A 23,881-nucleotide genomic window follows, 5' to 3' on the forward strand; every position below is an offset into this window, starting at 1 on the left:
TTCCAGACCAGGATGTCCCACCCTATCCTCTCCATTGCTCTGCTATGTGGCTGGTTGTTTTAATTGACAATTGAGAGAACAAATGGTGGCATGTTTACACAAATTTGAGACAGGTGATGCTTATTCTAAGCATCACAAGGCAAAGTCAGGATTGAAACCACATAGTGGGGGAGAGAAATCAGCATTTGAATGAACAAGGGTAAATTGTGTACATTCCAAAAGAACATTTTACCAACACTTGCACTAATCCTAATCCCAATCCCAAACCAAACCCTAACCTGAACCCTAACACAAACCATATCCCTAACCCTAACCTTAACCCTAACTCTAATCCTAACCCTAACCCTAACAACAACCCTAACCCTAATCCTAACAACAACCCCAACCCTAATCCTAACCCTAACTCAAAATCCTAACTGTAACCCTAATCTGAACTAGAATGTGAAACCTAAACCTAATCCTAACCCTAAGTGTAACCCTAAACTTAACATGAACCCAAACTTTAACCCCTACCCCTATAACTCTGAACCTTGACCCTTCACCCTGACCCTTAATCTGACCCTTTCCCTGACCACAACCCTGACACTAACAATTAACCATGACTTTGACCGTGATCCTAACCCTGAAACCCTAACCCTGACTTTGACCCTGACCCTCTTACCCTGACCCTGACTCTGATCCTAACCCCCACCCTGACCCTGAACCTGACCCTGAATGTAGTAGCCCTGTTCTTGACAGTGATCCTTACACTAATCCTAACTCTAAACCGGATCCTTACACTAATCCTAACTCCCTAACCCTGATCCTGACCTTCACCCTGTCCCTTTTCTTTGTAGTATTTACCAGGGATGTCAAGAATTATATCTTTGTCCAATTGATTTGATATATAAGTAAAAATGTCTTATATACTCATAATCTCATAAAAAACACATACTTATTCATCAAACAAGAAATATCATGAACTTAAAAATCCACCAGTGAGTCAGGATGGCTCAGCAGGTCCAGGTGCTAGTTGCCAAGTCTGAGAGTCTAGGTCAATGAGATATATACCACTGAATAAATGTTATAACTACATTAAATTCCTCACATGATATCAATAAAATATATACCAATGAATAACTATATACCAATGAATGTAGTTATAACTACATTAAATGGATTGTTATTTTTATTTTACATGCTAAACTATTAAATACTTTTAATTTCAATACAAACAAGACACAGAACTATATTCATACATTAAAAGATCCCACATTAATATTTGCAAACATTACTTTATAACATTATTATATAGAAAAACATGTACCATGATATTGAAATTGACGAGGAAGCATTACTTTTAAAGGAAGCTTAAATGAGGAAGCATTACTTTTCTTGGGTCTGTGGCCATTGGTAGGTTGTCCATACCCTAGGAGATAGCTCCACATCTATACACTAATTGGTCAGTACTAACTGGGCTCAGAGGGTTGTTACTGCTAAGAAGACATGAAATCAGTAAGAAAACAAGGTAAGTGATCCTCAGGGGATCTGGGGGAAAGTGGTAAAGGATAGATAAGATAAAAATACATTCAACACATTACAAAATTTTTAAATAAGAAAAAAAGTACTATTAAGGTTTTTAAATTTTATCCAGGAGAAACATAATGTAACTGTTAAATAATTTTATTTGTTATACAAACTGTTGCTGATTATTAATATTTATCACTGATTTATCTTTTAGTTAAGCTGGTTATTCCTAAACCAGCTGTATACCCCAAACACCACATAAAGAGTAGGATTTACTTAATTAACCTAGAGCACAATGCTGGACAATAGTTACTCCATTCTAACCTCCAAGCCCGCATACTATCCTTCCATTCAGATTTCCCACATTATACTTGCTTTTATTCGTACCTGAGGTCCAGTTCATCTCTCCTCCTGGTTCCAAGTCCTCCCCTGCGATCTCTGCTCTCAGACCTACCCACTGGCTTCCTTTTCCACTCCCTTCTGGACAGGTTAACCCACCCTATTCTCTCCATAGCTCAGCACTGGCTGGTTGTTTTATTGAAAATACAGAGAACAAATAGTGGCATGTTTACACAAACTTGAGACAGGTGACGCTTAGAATAAGCATCACAATGCAGTGTCGGGATTGAAACCAGAGAGTGGGGGAGAGAAATCAGCATTTGAATGAACAAGGGTAAATTGTGGACATTCCACAAGAACATTATACCAACAACAAACTATCACTTAAAGCATAAAATCTTTCTTGCCAGATTGTCCAATGCTGCCTTTACATCTTTATTCCTCAGAGTGTAAATGAATGGGTTAAGTGTAGGAGTTATCACACCATAGAAAAGAGCCATGAACTTGGGTTGGTCCCTTGAGATTGAGGAGGGGGGCTGAAGGTACATACTAATTCCTGGGCCATAAAATAAAGAAACCACTATAAGATGAGAGGAGCATGTACCAAAGGCCTTTGTTCTTCCTTCAGAAGACTTGATCCTAAGTATAGCACGTCCAATACTAATATAGGAAGCAAGTATTAGGCATAGAGGAACAGCCAGGATAAAAATGCATGCCACTGAAAGTGCCAGCTCATTTGTCTCCTTTTTATCACAGGCGGCCTTTATCAGAACAGGAATCTCACACTAGTGATCCAGTGTGTTGATGCCACATAGTGGCAACTGTGAAGTAAGTGTGGCTTCTGGGCGTAGGCGATTCCACAGAGCTACATACTACACACTAACTGGATGCATAAGCGCCGGTTCGTGATCAGGGAGTAGTGCAGAGGTCTGCAAATGGCCACGTAGTGGTCAAAAGACATAATAGCCAGGAGAAGACACTCTGTGCTCCCCATTTAACTAAATAAATAAAGTTGGAGTGCACACCCCATATAGCTGATGGTCTTTCTGGAGCTTCCCAGGTTAAACAGCATCTGAGGCACAATGCTTGTGGTGTAGCACATGTCCAGAAAGGAGAGGTTGGTGAGGAAGAAATACATGGGGCTGTGGAGACGGGGGTCTAAGGTGGACACCAGAATGATGGCGACATTCCCCATCATAGCCAGGGGATATGTTACCAGAACAATAGTGAAGACAGAGAGCTCTAGCCAAGGGTGGTTGGCAAAACCTAGAAGAATGAACTCTTCAGGGTGGGTTATGTTGAAGACTATCATTCTCTTCACCTCTAATAAAGTGGCAGAGAGAGAGAGAGAGAGAGAGAGAGAGAGAGAGAGAGAGTGTGTTTTGGGAAATGAAAATGACAACATTTTATTTTGTATAGTGTACTTTTTTTTTTTTTCAGTGACAAAAAAATAAGCAAACAGATAAACATATTATCATGGCTTTGGTGGGGTAAAGAAGATAAAGAATCTTGCCCAGGTATCACTTCTATGACACTAAATAGTAAAGTAAATTAAACAAGATTTCCACCTGGATACTGAATTTCTTCAGTTGTATAATAAGGGTAGCTTGCTGAATCTTCATTACAATTAAACAAAAAAGAGAAGTTTGTGCCCTTGTAAATTCATAAAAATTTCTTTTCTAACTCTGGCTGACATAAAATAGATCAGGCTTTTAAATGAATATTCATACTCGTCTACAGCAACTGGTAAAACAGAGGCTGCAAGAGCCTGAGGACTGAAATGCTTCCTTTTCAAATCAGTGTTGTATATTCAGTGTTGAATAAGTATTCAAAAGAGGCTAAAAATACCAGCTCCTCAGAGGGTTTCTCTGGAGAAACACTCCCTGTGATCTATAGGGAGAGAAGATACCATTGCTGGAGCAGAATCTGGCCGTTTGCCTGAACTAACATCTAGTAAAGAGTCTAACTCTAAAAAAAAAAAAAAAAGGCTAAAAATAATAGAATAAGGAGAAACATTAAGATCCAGCACAAATTCATCAGTTGAGTAATTATTTCTGCCAAGAGTAAGAAGAGTGGTGTTAAACAATATATCTGAGAATTTAAAACTAATTAATATAAATTATTTTAAAATGTTTTATGTATTATTGTTGTGTATGTGTGAAGGAATTGGGTGAGTGTGGGCATGTGCATGCTACAGAACACTTCTGGATTGTGTGGTAAGAGGGAGAACTTTTGGGAGTTGTTTCCCACTTTCTACCCTGGGTTCTGGGGAACAAACTCAGGCAGTCAATCTTGGGCAACAAGGGTTTTTACCATCTGAGCCATCTTGCTAGCTCAAAATGTAACTTCTATAACATCACTATGCAATAATACAATTCATTGACATTAAACAAAAAATTATACCAGTTTCTCCAGGCTCAAGTATTTAACATTGTCTATTTTTTTCTTGTATAGTTACTTAGACTTTGAAATGATTAAAAGTCATATTTAATTTGAGCTAATTCATTCATATTAGGTATTTTTTTAATTTAATGAGTGTATTGCCCTGTCTTAAAATGTACACTTAACATTTGTACACTTATCAAAACATACTAAATATCTATAACTATAGATACATTTATGAATATGAACTAATTTACAACTGCTAGGAGAAAAGTCAGTTCTCTGAGATGCAGAGACTCAGACTTACATGTCAGTTTACATTGTTGAAATATATATATGTTCATGTATAGTCTTTCTTTTCACATAAAAGACACATACAAAACAACAACATTCAGTACTTGAGTAATGTGATATTTTGACAAAGTAAGAGATGTGTGATATAAAAAACGTGATATGAATAATTCTAACATTGTACAATTAAATATTTCCATCTATGCATATAACTATATAATTAAACCATAAGACAATGTTGTCCATTGTTTAGCAATGTTATAATCACCTTTTGTATTCTTCTATACTAACCACTCTTCAATATTTAAAATAATAATTTAAATTTAGTACTCTAAAATTTTCATAATTATACTTATTTATCTTCAATGACAGTATTTGCTGCAGTGTTCTCCAAGGCTGACAACTGAGAAAAGTCATCATTAGCTTACTTAAGCATATTTTTCTTCTTGTAACTATTAAATGTGGGAGAATTTTCACAATATTTTCACCTCAAATTGACAGAAGTCTTGTTTTAAGGACAGTCATATCTGTTTTGCATCTTTCTTCCTTATAAAGCTACAGTTAGATATGTGACATTTACACACTGAATTTCTGTATCAAGTTTGATCCTCATCTGTCAGTCTGAGAGAGGTCAGTCATGTAAGTTCTATAATCTTATCCCCAACATTATCTCAAGGTAGTTCAATTCTTTCTTAGATTATGTAACCTTTGTGTCTTTGGCTTCCGGTAAGTATTTTACTACATGGATTTTTTTTTTTCAAATCTAGATATCTGTAAATCACCTTAGGATAGCTCAAACTCTGTTCATTAAATACTCCCCTTACACTCTCTCTCTCTCTCTCTCTCTCTCTATATATATATATATATATATATATATGTGTGTGTGTGTGTGTGTGTGTGTATGATTTATATGTCACTTTCATTACATAAAATATGTCATATTTATTGCATATCATACCTAGCTTCAAGTAGGAAAACAGCAAAAGAATAATACTGGTTATTTTATCTAAGTCTGAAACAACTAGATAAAATATGTGAACAAGTCAATATAAAAAACTTGGCTACAAATTTTAAATCATTTATTTAAAGGAAAATGTCTCAAAATAAGCTATATTTTGTGTGCTAATATTAATAAAATTATTACATAATATGTTTATATGTAACATTATTCTGTTATTTAATATGTCAGATGTAGTAGTTAATGAAATTTAATACTTTTATTGATGTTTCAAGTAATAGGTAGATAAAAGAGATATTACTTATGGAAAAATTTGCTTATTCTTAAAGTCAATGAATACAGATTTTCAAGTTCCAGAAAAGATTTCCTGAAGTGAAATGCTCTGACTTTCAACAGTGCATTAATTAGTATTACCAACATACATTCCATTATTTCCTGAAAATGTATGACCCAGGAAAATGTCTTTTGACTTACCTTGTCTTGATAATCTTCAATAAGAAGGAACTATGAAGGAATTTAGAGTGCTTTTTTAATTTTCATAGATGAATTAAGAAGCTTTAGTTCAGAAAAGAATACAGTGTTTGATAATTACTTTCAGGTGATTGATTGATTGATTGAGTAATTGATGAACTACGACAAACAGAAAATGCTGAATTAAGAAGACAACAGAAGAAAATACCTCGAATGACCCATATGTGCTATTTGTATACTGCTCCACATCTCCTGGGATGGCCCTCAAGCAGACCACATACTTAACTTTATCTTTGCTGAATTAGCAGAAAGTGTTCCTAGGGACAGAGTTCTTTGTGGATTTGCTTCCTGTGTACAGTTAATTATCTCCTTAGTTGTGCTGTAGGCAAGTCTATTCTATTATTATATGTGATTTAAAATAAGCTCATTAAATCTCTCAATTCACTATATACATTTTATATTTAATTTATTTTGTGAGACTTTTCATCAAATGATTTGAACAAATGAAGATTCCCTTATATTATGGCTTTTATATAAAATGCCCACTCTATGACTCATGTGTTTGAATATTTGGGACACAGTTGATCCTAACTCTTTTTGGAAAGTTGAACTTTGGAGAGTGGAGCATAGATGGAGAAAACGAGTCACTGGAAGGTGAGCCTTGAGAGTTATAGTTCCTGTCTCTCATTCTCCCCACGCCCTTTGCCCCATGTCTCGCTCTCTATCTTTTTCCTGGTCAGCTCTATGTAACAAACAGCTGACTCATGGCCCCAACAATGACTTATCAACTAACAAAATTTCAGCATCGGATTAATACATTTTCTCTCATAAATTGTAATGAATTTTATGTATTAAAATTTGGGGTATAAATTTGACAACCAAGTTGTAGAAATGTCAATTTCTAATGGAACATATTTTGAATATTGCTTGCTAAAATATGCTTCATAAAACATACTTATTGTTTATTGATGTAGTTCAATTGCTTCCACCTTAGAAAAATAATTTTTCTTATATTGATTCATGATAAAATTTAAAGGCACATCTAAATGTCCCAGTTTATTCTCAGAAATGTTTCCAGACTGTGCTTCATTAGTAATGTCACTTCCTTTATTTCTCATTGAGTCAAGACTCATGCTAGTTATGTTTAAAAGAAGAATTAAATATTTACCCATAGTTTTTGTCTCTTTGTATATTTTATTATATCATGAGAAATCCTTTATTTAAACATCAAATACTTCATCTTAATTCATAAACAAGATTTACAATGTTTTTTAAAAACAGCATGAACATACTCTGAGTTTTGATTAAGTCAAGATTAAGCATAATGGTCTCTCCCTAAGACCATTATGAAGCTATGCTGTCTAGAGACATGAATTGTAGTCTAGGAATTAAAGAAATGTTTTGCAATTAACACTGACTGGAAGACCATTTATTATATTTTATTCAGTATAACTTTACAATAATTCCCCCAAACTATGACTTAGATCCTCCAAAACCTATAATTTATTATTTTCTTGTATTATTTAACAGAGTTAGCAGTCTATGTGAACCAACCAGGAAAAATTCCTTTGTTTTCTTTTCTGCTTTTTCACAAATATGTGCCCAAATTGGTACATATTGGCTAAATAGTATCCAATTTTATTTTTAAAATACTAAAATGAAACAAATCTGCCAAGAAGGACATAGTTTGTGGATCTAGAATATGTGAGCATTATTAGAGAACCAATATAAAAGTACTACAATTACTAAGTCATTTCACTTGATATCAATGAACTTCCACTTTGAACTGAAAATGTTTCTCAGCAGCTTTTTTAAGGCCCCCTTTACATCCTTATTCCGTAGGGTGTAGATGAAGGGATTCAGTGTAGGAGTTATCACTGCATAAAAGAGAGCCATGAACTTGGGTTGGTCCCTTGTGATGGATGAAGAAGGCTGAAGGTACATGCTAATGGCTGGACCATAAAATAAGGAAACTACAATGAGATGAGAAGAACATGTTCCAAAGGCTTTTCTCCTTCCTTCAGAAGATTTAATTCTGACTACAGCACATCCAATATTAACATAAGAAGCAAGAATCAAGCATAGAGGAACAGCTAGTATGAAAATGCATACCACAGAAAGTGCCAGCTCATTAGCCTCCTTTTCGCCACAGGCAGTTTTTATGAGAACTGGAATTTCGCACAATAAGTGATCCAGTTTATGAGTGCCACACAATGGCAATTGTAATGTAAGTGTAGCCTCTGAAAAAGCAAAGATCACTCCAGTCAGCCACATGATAGACACTAACAAGATGCAGGCTCGCTGATTCATGATGAGGGTGTAGTGAAGAGGTCTGCAGATAGCCACATAGCGATCAAAGGACATAATTGCCAAAAGCAGACATTCTGTGCCTCCCATTATATGGAAGACATAAAGTTGAACAACACATCCAATGTAACTAATAGTCTTTCTAGAGCTTCCCAGGTTAAACAGCATCTGAGGCACAATGCTTGTGGTATAGCACATGTCCAGAAAGGAGAGATTTGTGAGGAAGAAATACATGGGGCTGTGGAGACGGGGATCTAAGGTGGACACTAGAATAATGGCAATATTTCCCATCAAAGCCATGGGGTATGTTACCAGAAGAATAATGAAGAGAGGGAGTTCCAGCCAAGGATGGTCAGCAAAGCCCAGTAGAATGAATTCTTTTGGGTGGCTTTCATTGATGAATTCTTTTGGGTAGCTTTCATTGATTATAGCCATTCTCCTTTGATTTATTTACCAACAGTTTGGAAGTTCCATATCAATGTAAAACAATAGAAAATTATTAAAAACTGAGAAAAATGCCAGTCACAAATAAAGATAAATCCACAGAATAACAGTAGTTTTGCTGTTGGTGCTGGGATCTGGAGAGATTGCTTAGTCGTCAGGAGTGCTTACTGTTCTAGAAGACCCACCTTGGGCTCCAGTACCCATGATGAGTGGCACACAAATACCTGTATCTCCAGTTCCAGGGAATCCAATGCCCATTTCTGTACTTGTGTGAACACACCCCACCCACTGCCTCACACAGACACACATATGCATAGATTAAATAATAAAAATATTTAAAAGACTAACTCTAGCTTTAATAACACAAACCCTAAAGGCCGAGAGAGTATGAAATGTTATACTTAATTCCTTAATAAAAATTCTACCAAAATAGATTACTGCATTTATATAACCTATTTTCATAAGTAAAGTACAGAAAAACATGTTAAACACTAAAGGAATATCTGATCATGAAGCCAGTGCTACAGAAGATTCTTTCAAGAATTCTACTCAAAGATTAAAATAAATAAACAAACAAAAACACCACTATGAATATACAGAAAAAAACTGAATCTCAGTAGTAAAGTAATAAATATTTATTACAGACTACAGAAGAGTCAAACATTACACAAACGAAAACATGATATGAAGTTGTACATACCTTTCAGAATTAACCTCAATGCTACAATTAAAAGGCAGAGACTAGTAGACTGGAGTGAAATACAGGAAGCAATTGTTTGCTGCATGAAAGAAACATATTTACAAGTTAAATTACAAGAAAATAGATCCTAAAAGCAAGCAGTATTAGTGAAAAAAAAAGATACCTTTGTTAATAAAGGGAACAATCTACCAGGGATGTCTAAAATTCTTTAGCAATGACTCATACAACAAATGTTGGCATACTCAATTTCATTAAGGAGTACTAAACCAAAAGAGATGAACAGATTCTAAAATGATGACAGCAGGTGACTTTGATACTACAGTCTCCATAATTAATGAATCATTCAGACAAACAAAACAAAACAAACAAACAAACAACAAAAACCCACTAAGGACACATCCTAATTAAGTAAAAAAGATAAAAGAAGCATGTCTTTTTCTTTTTTTGTGTGTTTTTGTTTTTGTTTTTTCTGAGACAGGGTTTCTCTGTGTAGCTCTGGCTGTCCTGAAACTTACTCTGTAGGTCAGGTTGGCCTTAAACTAAGAGATCCACCTGCCTCTGCCTCCTGCGTACTGGGACTAAAGACGTGCACCACCACCACCCAACAGTACGTCTTAATATAAAAAATTAATTAGTCTCTTTTATCTTATCAGATTACAATGGAATATAATATAGATCAACAAAAATAGAAACTGCCAAAATTATGTAAAAGCATGATGATTAAAAAATGTCTTTACATGATGAGTGTTATAATTGAAGAATTTAAGATGTAAATTAATTTTTATAAAGTTACAGGAAAATACAAATACAATATAACATTAGACAAAGGGACAGAATGAAAGCTGTAATGGGATTATAGCTGTTGGTGGTCTGCATTTAAACAAATACAAATATGCTCCAGATAAATTACATATTAAGTTATTAAGGTACATCAAGGATTTAAGAACTACAAATATAAAAATTATGAGAAGGTGCTGTCTTTTTTCCATTGAATGGTTTTGGCATCTTTGTCAAAAATCGGGTGTCTATAAGTGTGTGGATCTTATATTCGATTCCATTGATCCATCAGTCTGTTTCTATGCCAGTACCATGCAGTTTTTAGTATTGTTGCTCTATAGTACAGCTTGAGATCAGGGATGGAGATGCCTCCTGAAGATCTTTTACTGTAGAGAACTGTTTTAGTAATTCTGGGTTTCTTGTTTCATATGAAGGTGAGAATTTTTTTTCAAGGTCTGTAAAGAATTGTGTTGGTAATTTGATGGGAACTGCATTGAATCTGTAGATTGCTTTCGGTAAGATGTCCATTTTTAATATATTAATCCTGCCAAGCCATGAGCATGGGAGATCTTTCCATCTTCTGATATATTCTTCTAATTCTTTCTTCAGAGACTGAAATTTTTTTTCATACAAGCTATACCACTCCTAGGCATATACCCAAAGAGGCTCCAGTACACAATAAGGACATTTGCTCAACCAGGTTTGTAACAGCCTTATTTGTAATAGCCAGAAGCTGTCTGTCTGTCTATCTATCTACCTATCTATCTATTATTTAAGTTTTGGTTTTTTGAGATGGGGCTTCTTTGTTTAGCCTTGGCTAATCTGAACTTACTTTGTAGACCAGGCTGGCCTTGAACTCACAGAGATTCACCTGCCTCTGCCTCCTTGAGTGCTTATTCTTCAAGGTTTTAAGGTGTAACTTAATACTGCAAATCCTCCCAGAATTTACAATAATGCAATAGAAGAGTGGTGATCCCTCCATTCTGCTGCTGATATTTTAATTTATTTTGTATTATACATAATATATTTTATTTTATTTTATAAGTTTAGTTTTGACCTGACTAATGCATGAATAATCCGCATTTCATTTCTCTTGATTTTTGTTTAGCAACCATACAGATACTCCTGACATTGTGATTTATTAAGAAGTACAGATACTCCTAACACTGTGCTTTATTCAGAACACCTGTGCCCTTTAATTATATCCTAAGATCCTTTTCATTTCATGCTCATAGTTATTTAATTTTGCTTGTCATTCTATCCATTTTGTATCTTTTACTTTAGGTACTTTTCTATCCTATATCTCTACAGAGACCTATTTTCTCACAAAATTTAGTCACTTTAATGATTTATAAACTACGTTCATCTTGGAATCTATAAACATCTGCTCATTTGGTCATTCTACTGTTTCTCAGTCACTTTCATTACATGCTTTTAAGTTTAACTTATGATACTTATTAGATATATGCAGAAAGACTAAACACAAGTCATTTTTTGTCTGGCACCAAAATCTATAAATGAAACATTTGGAGAATCTATCACAGAAACTTTTGACTATTAACTCAAAACTGATTCCTATGATACACTTAAATGATTAAATGGAGACTTTACGTTCAAATATTCAGTATATGTCAAAAATACTATTTGCTTAAGTTTATACAGTTTTAAGATAAAGAGGATGAAAAAGATCAAAGGGGAAACTAGTTATTTCTAAAACTGTTGAACAAAGTATTTCTAATTTTAGAGAAGGCTTCCTGAGGTGAAATATTGTATTTCATTTGTGTATATAATAGATACAAGTATCTACAGATTTTATACCTTACCTGAGACCTCATGGCCTTTAAAACAAAGTGTCATTTCACTTACCTTATTTTTATAGTTTCCATTGGAGTGGAATTATGAAGAGATTCATTTAAGTCTTTCAGACTCTGGAAAACAGAGAAACTGTTGTCACAGATACGTAGTCAAGCATGAATTTCAGGACTTAAGTTTATAGTTGACATAAGTGCCATAGAACCTACGTCAGGTCTCCAGTAGGAGGAAGCATCCGCCACAGTTTGTGAGTGTGCTACGTGTGCTCATACGCATCCTCCAACCTCTGAGGCCTTGTTTTCAGCGAGGCCATTCACTTATCCCTCTCCCAGGTGTGTCAGCACAGAAAATCCCTTGGGAGAATACTCTCAGTGGAAATGTTCCTTATGTACAATTAGCAGACAGTAAATAGATGTTGAAAGATTTCTTCTGTTTTTTAGACATGTTTTAAGGCAAACTCATTTAAACTCACAGAACTCTATCAGTGTTACATAGGATGTAACTAAATAAATGAATTAAACAATATATGAATAACTGACTCATTGGAATTTATATAAGAATTAATTAAGTACATTTGTTCATTCATTCTTACACACATACACATACACATATACAAATCTTGGTGGATGGACCAAACTCTGAAGAGTGAGGTCCACACCACACTTTTACTCTTTTGTCTAGCAAGATCTTTCAAGCAGTACAATGTGGTTACATTCTATTTTTCTTTAAGTGAAAGATTACAGTGAGTGTACGTGAGAAAAAACTGTTCTCAAATCCTCACATGATTAAATGTTTTACGTACTATGGATAAAAAATAAATATGAAAAAGAAGTTTTTTCCAAGAATTCACATACATTTGTAACTAAGTATCCTGTTTACATATTAATAAGGTGATTAAGCAAGGTAATTTTTCAGCCAGCTTTTCTTTACTGGCAGGCTGCAGTTTGTGGTTACAAAAAAAGAGTCAGCTGTCTTAAAAGATAATCTTATAAAAATCTTTTTTTTTTTTTGCCAATAATGGGTTTTTAATTTTTTTATTTTTTTAATTACACTTTATTCACTTTGTATCCCCCATAAACCCCTCCCTCCTCCCCTCCCAATCCCACCTTCCCTCCTACTTCTCCATGCATGCCCCTACCCAAGTCCACTGATAGGGGAGGTCTTCCTCCCCTTCCTTCTGATCCTAGTCTATCAGATCTCATCAGGAGTGGCTGTACTGTCATCTTCTGTGGCCTGGTAAGGCTGCTCCTCCCTTGGGGGGAGGTGATCAAAAAGCAGGCTAATCAGTTCATATCAGAGACGGTCCCTGTTCCCATTACTATGGAACCCACTTGGGTTCCATATGCAGCTGTGTGTAAACCCTTGCATTACTCTGTTCTCATGAATCCTCGTTTCTGCCACCTGCTGGCTGCAGCCTCCTGGGTAAGTGGCTGTACCACCTCAGCTCTTCATTCCTCCTTTACCTTCTGGGTACCTCTGTGTGGGCATCGCCAAGTGGACCACTTCTTCTGTGAAGTCCCAGCACTATTGAGGTTGTCCTGTGTTGATATCCGTGCAAATGAGCTGACCCTCATGGTCATGAGTGCTATTTTTGTTGTTATACCCCTTATTCTCATTCTGAGCTCCTAAGGTGCCAATGCATGGACTGTTCTGAAAATGCAATCAACCACACGACTTCAGAAAGTAGTTGGGGGGCTGGAGAGATGGCTCAGCCATTAAAGGCTAGGCTCACAACCATAAATATAAGAAAGTTGTTGGGATCTGTGGAGCCACTGTTGTGTCTCTCTTTTTGGAATGACAAACCCTTAGCCAAGCCAAGTAAAAGGCAAAGAGACTGTATCCAAATTGACAAAATCAGAAATGAAAAGAACAAAGCAACAGACCCCGAGGAAATTAAAAGAATCATTAAATCTTACTTCAAAAGCCTGTACTACACAAAATTGGAAAATCTAAGTGAAATGGATGATTTTTATAGATACCACTTACCAAAGTAAATTTAAAGTGGGGTAAACAATTTACATAGTTCTATAGCCACTAGGGAAATAGTAGCAGTCATTAAAAGTCTCCCAATCAAAAATCCCAGGGACAGATTGTCTTAGCACCAAATTCTACCAGACTTTCAAAGAAGAGTTTATACCAATACTTGTCAAACTATTCCACAAAATAGAAATAAAAGGAACATTACCAAACTCATTCTATGAGGCCACAGTCACCTTGATACCTAAACCACACAGACTCAACAAAAAAGAGAACTTCAGACCTATCTCTCTTATGAACACTGATGCAAAAATACTGAATAAAATACTCGCAAACCGAATCCAAGAACACATAAAAGATATCATTCACCATGACCAAGTAGGCTTCATCCCAGGCATGCAGGGGTGGTTCAATATACGGAAATCCATCAATGTGATCCACCATGAAGGAGAAAAAACACATGATCATCTTCTTAGATGCTGAAAAAGCATTTGAAAAAATCCAACACCCACTCATGTTTAAAGTCTTGAGGAGATCAGGGATACAAGGCACACACCTAAACATAGTAAAGACAATATACAGCAAGCCTATAGCCAACATCCAACAAAACGGAGAGAAACTTAAATCAATCCCACTGAAATCAGGGACAAGGTAAGGCTACCCATTCTCTCCTTATCTCTTCAACATAATACTTGAAGTCCTAGCTAGAGCAATAAGACAACTAAAAGAGATCAAGGGGATACAAATCAGAAAGAAAGAAGTCAAAGCATCACTATTATCAGATGTTATGATAGTGTACATGAGTGACTACAAAAATTCTACCAGAGAACTCCTTCAGCTGTCAGCAAAGTGGCTGGATACAAAATTAACTAAAAGAAAAATCAGTCGTCCTCCTGTGTATGAAAGATAAAAGGGCTGAGAAAGAAATTAGGGAAACGACACTCTTCACAATAGCCCCAACTAACATAAAGTACCTCAGTGTCACTCTAACCAAGCAAGTGAAAGACCGGTTTGAAAAAAAATTCAAGTCTCTGAAGAAAGAAACTGAAGAAGATATGAGAAGATGGAAAGATCTCCCATGTTCATGAATCACTAGGATTAATATAGTGAAAATGGTCATCCTACAAAAGCAATCTACAGATTCAATGCAGTTCCCGTCAAAATACCAACACAATTCTTTATGTGCTGTTCTTTATATTGATTAATTCTGAAGTAACATAAAATGAGCTCTTGATTCATATTTTTTTCAGTTGACTGTAGTGAACTGTGTTTATGAGGTGGGGAGATGAGTAGAGTGCTGGATGAAGGTTACATGAAGAAGAAATTATTTCAAAATCACTTGAAATTTTAAAATATTTCTTACATAAATGAATATGCTAATTAATGAATTGACCATATTCAGAGAGGTACAATATGAGAAAGATACAGGCTGAAGGAATTTTTATTTATGAAATTTGTATTAAACTTGGTGTATCAAAGTATATATGCAAATAAATTAAGGTCTTTTCAAAAATGACTCCCAGGGCTTTAGCGCAAAAAAAAAAAAAAAGTCTTAAATGTAAATATCTATTCTTAAGTTGAGAGGAGGATAGTATTAGTAAATGAAATAAAACAATTTTTTTACTAAAGTGAAATTGATTAGCAACATGCTTGAATTATGTTAAATTTATTGCTTTTATATATACTAATAAGTAACAATTATAAACACTTATGGAGCCAATAGGTATAGTACAATCCTGTATACAATATGCATGAGTTAAATCAGGGTAACTTATATTTCTACCTCTTCACCAGTACCTTATGTTATAAAATTTTCTTTATATTGTAGAAATTGTTAAATATTATCAGTTTAAATTGAAAAATAAAATTTCTAACTTTATTGAAGTCAAATTTACATATAGCTATATATAAGCAAAGTACATTTGATAATTATATGTATGTATATATTGGGGTCACATATAATTCAGGTTATATTACACTTTATTATATATGCGTGAATATCCACACGTTTACTTGTGTGTGCGTGTTCACATGTACTTGTACAGGCATGTGTCCTGGGTGAAGCATGTTTTTTTAAACAAACTTACCTTTAAGCCTATAGGATTTTTGTTCTTTAAAATTATTGTCTTTCCAGTCCTGATGAGACTTGAAAGACTCGGGTCAGATAAAAGGGTAGGAAGACCTCCCCTATTAGTGGACTAGGGGAAGGAAATAAAAAGGGGGCAGGAGGGAGGCTGGATCCAGGAGGAGATGAGGGAGGGGGCTACAGCAGGGATACAAAGTGAATAAATTGTAATAAATAATAATAATAACAATAATAATAACAATAATAATAATGGAAAAATTTAAACACTGTCATTTTTTTAATATTGTCTTTCAATGAAACAAATTTTCAGCTTTAGAGAAATACAACCTAGGTTTGTTCTGTTTTGTTTTTCACAAAATCAGGCTCCTAGACTTTTCATGGAGATTATGTTAAATTTATAAATTTATAATTTTATAAATTTATAAAATTCAGGAGTAACTAGCAACAGAAAGAACTTGACTATTCTGATTCAGAAACATACTTTTCATTCATTGATTCAAATCATATTTTCTCTTGGGGGCATTTCAAGTATTCTATGTACGTATTTTGTTAAACTGACCTTAGAATGTTTCATAGTTTTGAATACTCATGTCAATACTGATTTTGGCACATGACCTTGGCATTCTATAAATGTGCTGATTGCACAGTTCAATTCTAGCAGTTATGAAGTCCCTCAGAATTTTTTAAATATGTTGTCTCTAGAATGCATTCCTCTTTACCCCTCTCAGCTCTTGTGACTTTTTTCCTTTCATGGCTCATGGCACTGGCTACAGTACCCGAAATAAGTTTTAGCTGGAGACCCAAACTAAAAATCCTTGTCTTGTTCTAAAAATTCAGTGAAAGTATTCAGTCTCTGCTAATAATTATGACTTTATTATTATTAATTAATGAAAACAACAATAATTATATCTTTTTAAATAAATTTTTTATTTTTTTACATTAATTACGTTTTATTCACTTTGTATCCCAGGTGTAGCCCCCTCCCTCATTCCCTCCCAATTCCACCCTCCCTCCCTCATCTCCTCCCATGCCCCTCTCCAAGTCCATTGATAGGGGAGGTCCTCCTCCCCTTTCATCTGACCCTAGCTTATCAGGTCTCATCAGGAGTGGCTGCATTGTTCTCCTCTGTGGCTTGGCAAAGCTGCTACCCCCTCAGGGGACCAGCTCCTGAGTTCATGTCAGAGACAGTCCCTGTTCCCCTTACTAGGGTACCCACTTGGAGACAGAGCTGCCATGGGCTACATCTGAGCAGGGGTTCTAGGTTATCTCCATGCATGGTCCTTGGTTGGAGTATCAGTTTAGAAAAGACTCCAGTGCCCAGATATTTTGGTTCTGTTGCTCTCCTTGTGGAGCTCCTGTTCTCTCCAGGCCTTACTAACTCCCCCTTCTTTCATATGATTTGCTGCAAAGGAAATTATGAAATTTGCAAGCAAATGGTGGGATTTAGGAAAGATCATTCTGAGTGAGGTATCCCAGAAGCAGAAAGACACACACGGTATATACTCACTTATAAGTGGATACTAGACCAATAATATAGGATAAACATGCTAAATTCTATACGCCTAAAGAAGCTAAACAAGAAGGACCTTGGGTAAGATGATCAGTCTTCACTCAGAAAGACAAACAAGTTGGACATTGGAAGAAGGAGAAAACAAGGAACAGGATAGCAGCCTTCCAAAGAGGGCCTGTGAAAGACTATTCAGCAGTGTATCAAAGCAGATGCTGAGACTCATAACCAATAACTATATATTTTTCATGGTTTAGAATGCTATTTCTATTCCTGGTTTGCTGAGTGTTCATTAGAAAGTGATATGAAATTTAAAGCGAATCTTTTACGTATCTCCTGAGATAACCTTAGAGCTTTTCTCTATTATTGTTAATACAGTGAATTTCACTGCATACCTGTGTGCATTTCTAAACATCATTATCTCAAAGGGAAAAACTTCAACTTGATCATGTTTGCTAATACTGTGCAGAGAATTTCTGAGTCTAAAGTTATGGATAATGATAAGGGGTATTTTTCTTTTCCTGTGGTCACTGGAAGGTTTATTCACCCATCCCATGCCTTTTCTGATATAGAAACTGTTCCCCTTTCTTCACTTTCAGATAGTTTCTTTAGAATTGGCATTGTTATTTCTCAAATGTTGAAAGTAATTCAGTAGTGTATACAAATAGACCTACAAATCTGTTTGTAGAATCAATTTAAAACCATTTTCACTTATATTTAATGCATAGGTTTCTACTTTATGTCTTTTAGTTATTGATCTCTTTCAAAGGGTTTGTTAATTTAACTTAAGTGGTCAGTGTCTGTGGGGGTTGATCTAGAGCCCCCACATCATGTATTCAGATGTTAATTGCTTGCCCCTCCATTCTTACTGTTCTACTCTCATATAACCCGAGATGTTGTGAATTTTGCTTCCAAATAATCTCTGTTTGATGAATGACATGCATACACTTGGGTAAGGCAGAAGTGAGGTAAGATGGGCCAAGGTTTGCAGGCTTGGGAAGGACGGAGGTTCATGGGAAGAAGACGGAGAGAAGGACCAGAAGGGACATGAGAAAAGAAAGAGAAAAAGCTGAGTCATCATGGGTTAGAGAAAAGAAGAACCATGTGGGCCAGGGTTTACTCTTAGGATCAGTGTTGGAGAGAATCAGCCCTGATAAAAAGTATAAGCAGGTATTTATGGAATTATGAATTGGAAGTAGTCCACACAGAAATGACTAAAGCATGGCATGGGATGTGGGGCTGGGAGGTAATGAAAGAGTCTGGCTAAATAAGCTGACCAACTCAGCTCATGACAGGATTCATTTTCCTGCTAGACAAAACAGGCCTAAGAGTTACAGGAAAAACTACAAAAAAGAGCAACCAATCAGAAAGTACTGATTTGAAAAGCACCTAAGTTCTGACCAGAGTCATGTAGCTTCCGTGGGCACCAAGCAATCCCAATCATGACCATGTAGGGACAGTAGGGATTCCCCTTTCTAGTTTTAAAAGGGGCCTTAGAGCTCCTCACTGGTCACCACCATGTTGTAAAGATGGTGACCCCAGCATGCTGGAATTCTCTACAGAATAAACGCCCTCTGTTGCTTCCATGCTACTCAAGTCTGAGGTCGTTCTTTCAGCATATTCCAGACCCTAAGAGTAACAAAGTAGCTTAGGGGATTTATATCTGCCCAGCCCCAGGTTTAAAGCATATTAAAAATATAACAGCTACTGTGTCTTTTATTGATATCATAGCAGGTTAGAAAATAAGTGCTGTAATAATTATATAAATTAATAGATTACTAATAACCAAATTTCCACAACAAATGTCATTATTTATTCTATCTTTTCCACATTTGTAAGGTATTTAGTGAGGCTCTCTTTTATTTACTTAATAAGATTTAGTGATTTGTATTCCTGACATTTTGATCTACTAAAAGTTTGTTGGTTTTGCAAACATCAAAGGCCCAAGTTTTGTTTTCACATGTTATTTTAAATATTTCTTTTTTTAAACATTAGTTTCTGCCTTTATACTTAGTATTGTTTCTGTTGCTGTGGTTTGAGTTTAGTTAATCTGCATTTTTGGTATTTCAAGGTAGAAACAAAAATCATTTTTGTTAGAAATTTCTTTATTTTTAGTTTAAGCATATGTATTTGCATGTGAATTCATGTGTAGTGTGAATGTATGTTATGAGTTTAATTATGACATTTTAAAACACTGGGCCATAGAAATAGCTCAGTTTCTAAAAGCACTTGCCTCTACTTAATGATTAGCTGAGTCTTATCACTGACCTACATGATGGAAGGAGGAGAATTATCTTCTATAGGTGGTCTTTAAACTTACATCAATTTGTGTGCTGTAACACATATGTGCTGCGTGCACTCATGCACACATACAATGCATAAATTAATTTAACTTTAAAAATTTAAAATAATTTAAAGCATGTATGCAAGGTAGTTTGATCATACTTAACACTATCCCTCTTAAACATACCAACCCAATGGTTCTATTTCTTTAACTTCCTAGAGGTCCCTTTTTAACGTTCCCATCTTTTAAAATTATTCCTCCATTTATGAAAGGAAATATACAATACTTATTTAAGTATTATTTCATTTACATTTATTTTTACATTTATTATTTATTTTTTACATTTATTTTCATTTCAGTTTATTTCATTTACATTTATTTTTTGCATTTCTATGTCTAATATTAAAATATTAATTTTAATTAATATTAAATTAATTTTCTGACTATATAGAGTGACAGTGTTTGCTATTATAAAAGATGAAGTAAAACTAATGTGTGATGAATATGATACAAGCTGAGCTGAAAACTTCACATAATCATAGAAATATCTGATTATTTTAATCATATACATCTAGCTCTTCCACTGTTTTCTATATAATTCACACAAACTTAAGTGGTGTAGTCTGGGGCAGAGTTAGTGTCAGAAAATCCAGTGTTCTCAATTCAGGCACATGTTTCTAAGCATAGGTTATCAGCCTCCTGAGCTGGAGTCCCTTTTGGTCCACAGATGACATAGATTCATAGGACATGAGCATGAAAGACAGCCACTCAGGGATTCTTCACTTTAAAAACAAACAAATAGTGTCAAAGACTTCTTCCGTTTTTCTGTTCTAGAACATATCTACCATTGTAATTGTGTTAACATAAATAGCACCTGGATAGATATAGAAATCTACCACTTTTTGAGAGTCATTTCCATAGACCGCTTTACATCCTTGGTTTATCAATATTTGGTTGTGATTGTTAACAATTAGAATGAGAATTACATGGAGAAGAAAAAAAAAGAATTTACTTTGATTAGGTAGGAAAGTTTTATTTCCTAGAGATATGTCCATGATGTAACAACTGTATCTATTTTTCTCCCTATTCATTTCTGTCATTTGTGTTTTAGTGTCATAAATGCTAAATGTACTGATATACAAATGAAGGATGTAAGGATATACAAATGAAGACTTTCCTTCAGCAGGTGGCTTTAAGAAAAATGAAGTCACTATGTGCAATGTACATATAGAAGATGAGGGTGAGAAAGACTAGCATGGTGATAATAAATGTTGTGGTGTTAAAACTTTAAAGAACATAGGTATTATCCACACAAAATACCATAGTAAGGATATTGGCAAGATACCATAAAGTGTAGAGTTTCACAGATGGCAGTACCATGACCATAGATGATGACAGGCAGAAATGTTGCAGCTCTTTCAGTGGTAAAAGATGGAAAACCAGATTGAGCTACAGGAAAACCTCACCTGGATACTAGATAATGTTGCAATATCAAAAAGTGGAGCTCAAGGGAAAGCACAATCTAGAAATGCAGACAAGAGTTACTGAACAACCCTTGTATGAGGAGCCAGAAAGCAAAGCTGAAAGCAAGAAAACATTCCTTCTTTCCAGGGGAGTGAAACAAGTAACATATGAGAAAGTTTATGAAGAGTGTTAACTAGCTTCAGGAAGAAATTCATAGAATCCTTCCAGAATTCAGCATTCAAAAGCAGTGCCATTTTAAAATTGGATTACTTGTTTTGTTGCTTTTTAACTTCTTGAGTTCTTTATATATTCTAGACGTTAGCCCTCTGTCAGATATAGGGTTGGTGAAGATCCTTTTCCAGTCTGTAGGCTGTCATATGTTCTGATGACAGTGTCTGTTGCTTTACAGAAGATTTTCAGTTTCATGAGGTCCCATTTATTGATTGTTGATCTTAGAGCCTGTGCTATTGCCATTCTGTTCAGGGAGTTGTCTCCTGTGCCAATGGGGTGAAGGCTCTTCCCCACTTTTTCTTCTAACAGAATTAATGTGTCTGGTTTTATGTTGAGGTCTTTGATTCACTAGTTTTGTTTTGTACAAGACTTTAGTTTTGTACAAGGTGAAAAATATGGGTCTATTTGCATTTTTCTACAAGTAATGCAATTAAAAAATGGGGTACAGAGCTAAACAGAGAATTCTCTGTAGAGGAATATCAAATGGCAGAGAAACATTTAAAGAAATGCTCAACATCCTTATTCATCAGGGAAATGCAAATTAAAATGACCCTGAGATTTCACCTTACACCCATCAGAATGGCCAAGATCAAAACCTCAAGTGACAATACGTGCTGGAGATGATGTGGAGAAATTGAAACCCTATTCCATTGCTGGTGGGAATGTAATAACCACTTTGGAAATCAATCGGGTGCTTTCTCAGACAATTAGGAAGAGTGTTTTCTCAAGACCCAACTATACCACTCCTAAGCATATATCCAAAATATGCTCAAGTACAAAACAAGGACATTTGCTCAACCATGTTCATAGCAGCTTTATTTGTAATAGTCAGAATCTGGAAACAACCCAGATGCCCCCCAACTGAGGAATGGATGCAAAAATTGTGGTACATTTACACAATGGAATACTACTCAGCAATCAAAACCAAGAAAATCATGAAATTCACAGGCAAATTGTGGGATCTAGAAAAGATCATCCTGAGTGAGGTATCCCAAAAGCAGAAAGGCACACATGGTATATACTCACTTATAAGTGGATATTAGCCATATAATATAAACATACTAAAATCTGTACATCTAAAGAAGCTAAGCAAGAAGGAGGACCCTGGGTAAGATGATCATTCCTTACTCAGATAGGCAAATCAAATGGACATAGGAAGAGCGAGAAAACAGGAAACAGGACAGCAGCCTACCACAGAGGGCCTCTGAAAGACTCTACCCAATGAGGTATCAAAGCAGATGCTGAGACTCATAGCCAAACTTTGGGCAGAGTGCAGGGAATCTTATAAAAGAAGGGGGAGATAGAAAGACCTGGAGGGGACAGGAACTCCACAGGGAGAGCAAAAGAACCAAGAAATCTGGGCCCAGGAGTCTTTTCTGAGACTGATACTCCAACCAAGGACCATGCATGGAGATAAACTAGAACCCCTGCACAGATGTAACCCATGTCAGTTTGGTGTCCATGCAGGTACTCTAGTAAGGGGAACAGGGACTGTCTCTGACATGAACTCAGTGGCTGGCTCTTTGATCACCTTCCCCTGAGGGAGGATCATCCTTGCCAGGCCACAGAGGAACACAATGCAACCAGTCCTGATGAGACCTGATAGGCTATGGTCAGAGGGAAGGGGAAGAGGATCTCTCCTATCATTGGTCTCAGTGAGGAGCATGAGAGGAGAAGAGGGAGGGTGGGATTGGGAGGGGATGAGGGAGGGGGCGATAGTTGGGATGAATAAACTGTAATTAATAAAATAAAATAAAGGAACAAAAGCTGTGTCATAGTTCTCATGGGGGAAAGGAATGACTAATAACTTTAAAATGGAATGACCACAGCGAAATAAGCAGGTAACTGGAAGTTTCAGCAAAGAAAGCACTAAATAATATCTGAGATGCACAGTTTTGGGCAGAGGTGTTAATTTTGTTAATTTAGGCTGTAAACAATTTCGATCTTTTGTGTCTTTATTTTATCTTGAAAGACATATATATGTATATTTAATTCAACATGAGGGGTCAGAGGGTGGATCTGTGGAAGAGAGAAACTGGGAGGAGTGAAGGGAAAAAAAAAAAAACTGCAAACAATTCTACACTTCCAAAGTAGGAAAATTTGCTGCTTCACATATTTTCTTTTTGTAATCAGAATAGATCCAAGTTTTTTATTTTATCAATTGTGAAAAAAAAAACTTTCTCTGCAGAACATTGCTATTACAGCTTTGATATCCTGGTAAGAAAACCAAAACCACTTTAATGATGAATTAAATAAACATTACTAGTAACCTGGTTGACCTTATTATATGTGGACATAGAAAACTTGTATTTGAAAACAGTGTTTTAGAAGGCATTGGATTTTTT

At 35.5% G+C, this 23,881-nt stretch overlaps 1 protein-coding gene and 1 pseudogene across 1 annotated transcript; both read right to left on the reverse strand.

Moving 5' to 3' along the window:
* Positions 1-2,225: 2,225 nt before the first annotated feature.
* Positions 2,226-3,157, reverse strand: LOC129676213 (olfactory receptor 2B11-like; annotated as a pseudogene).
* A 4,545-nt stretch (positions 3,158-7,702) lies between these two features.
* On the reverse strand, positions 7,703-8,689 carry LOC129676222 (olfactory receptor 2B11-like). Its single transcript, XM_055606551.1, has one exon. The coding sequence runs from the start codon at positions 8,687-8,689 to the stop codon at positions 7,703-7,705; it is 987 nt and encodes a 328-aa protein (XP_055462526.1).
* Positions 8,690-23,881: the final 15,192 nt, after the last annotated feature.

Source organism: Psammomys obesus, unplaced genomic scaffold, assembly GCF_907164565.1.
Source record: "Psammomys obesus unplaced genomic scaffold, mPsaObe1.curated_primary_1811, whole genome shotgun sequence".
NCBI lineage: Eukaryota > Metazoa > Chordata > Mammalia > Rodentia > Muridae > Psammomys > Psammomys obesus.

What these genes read in the sequence shown, in the direction of transcription:
- LOC129676222 (XM_055606551.1), bottom strand. Translation starts at nt 8,689, where the DNA reads ATGGCTATAATCAATGAAAGCTACCCAAAAGAATTCATCAATGAAAGC.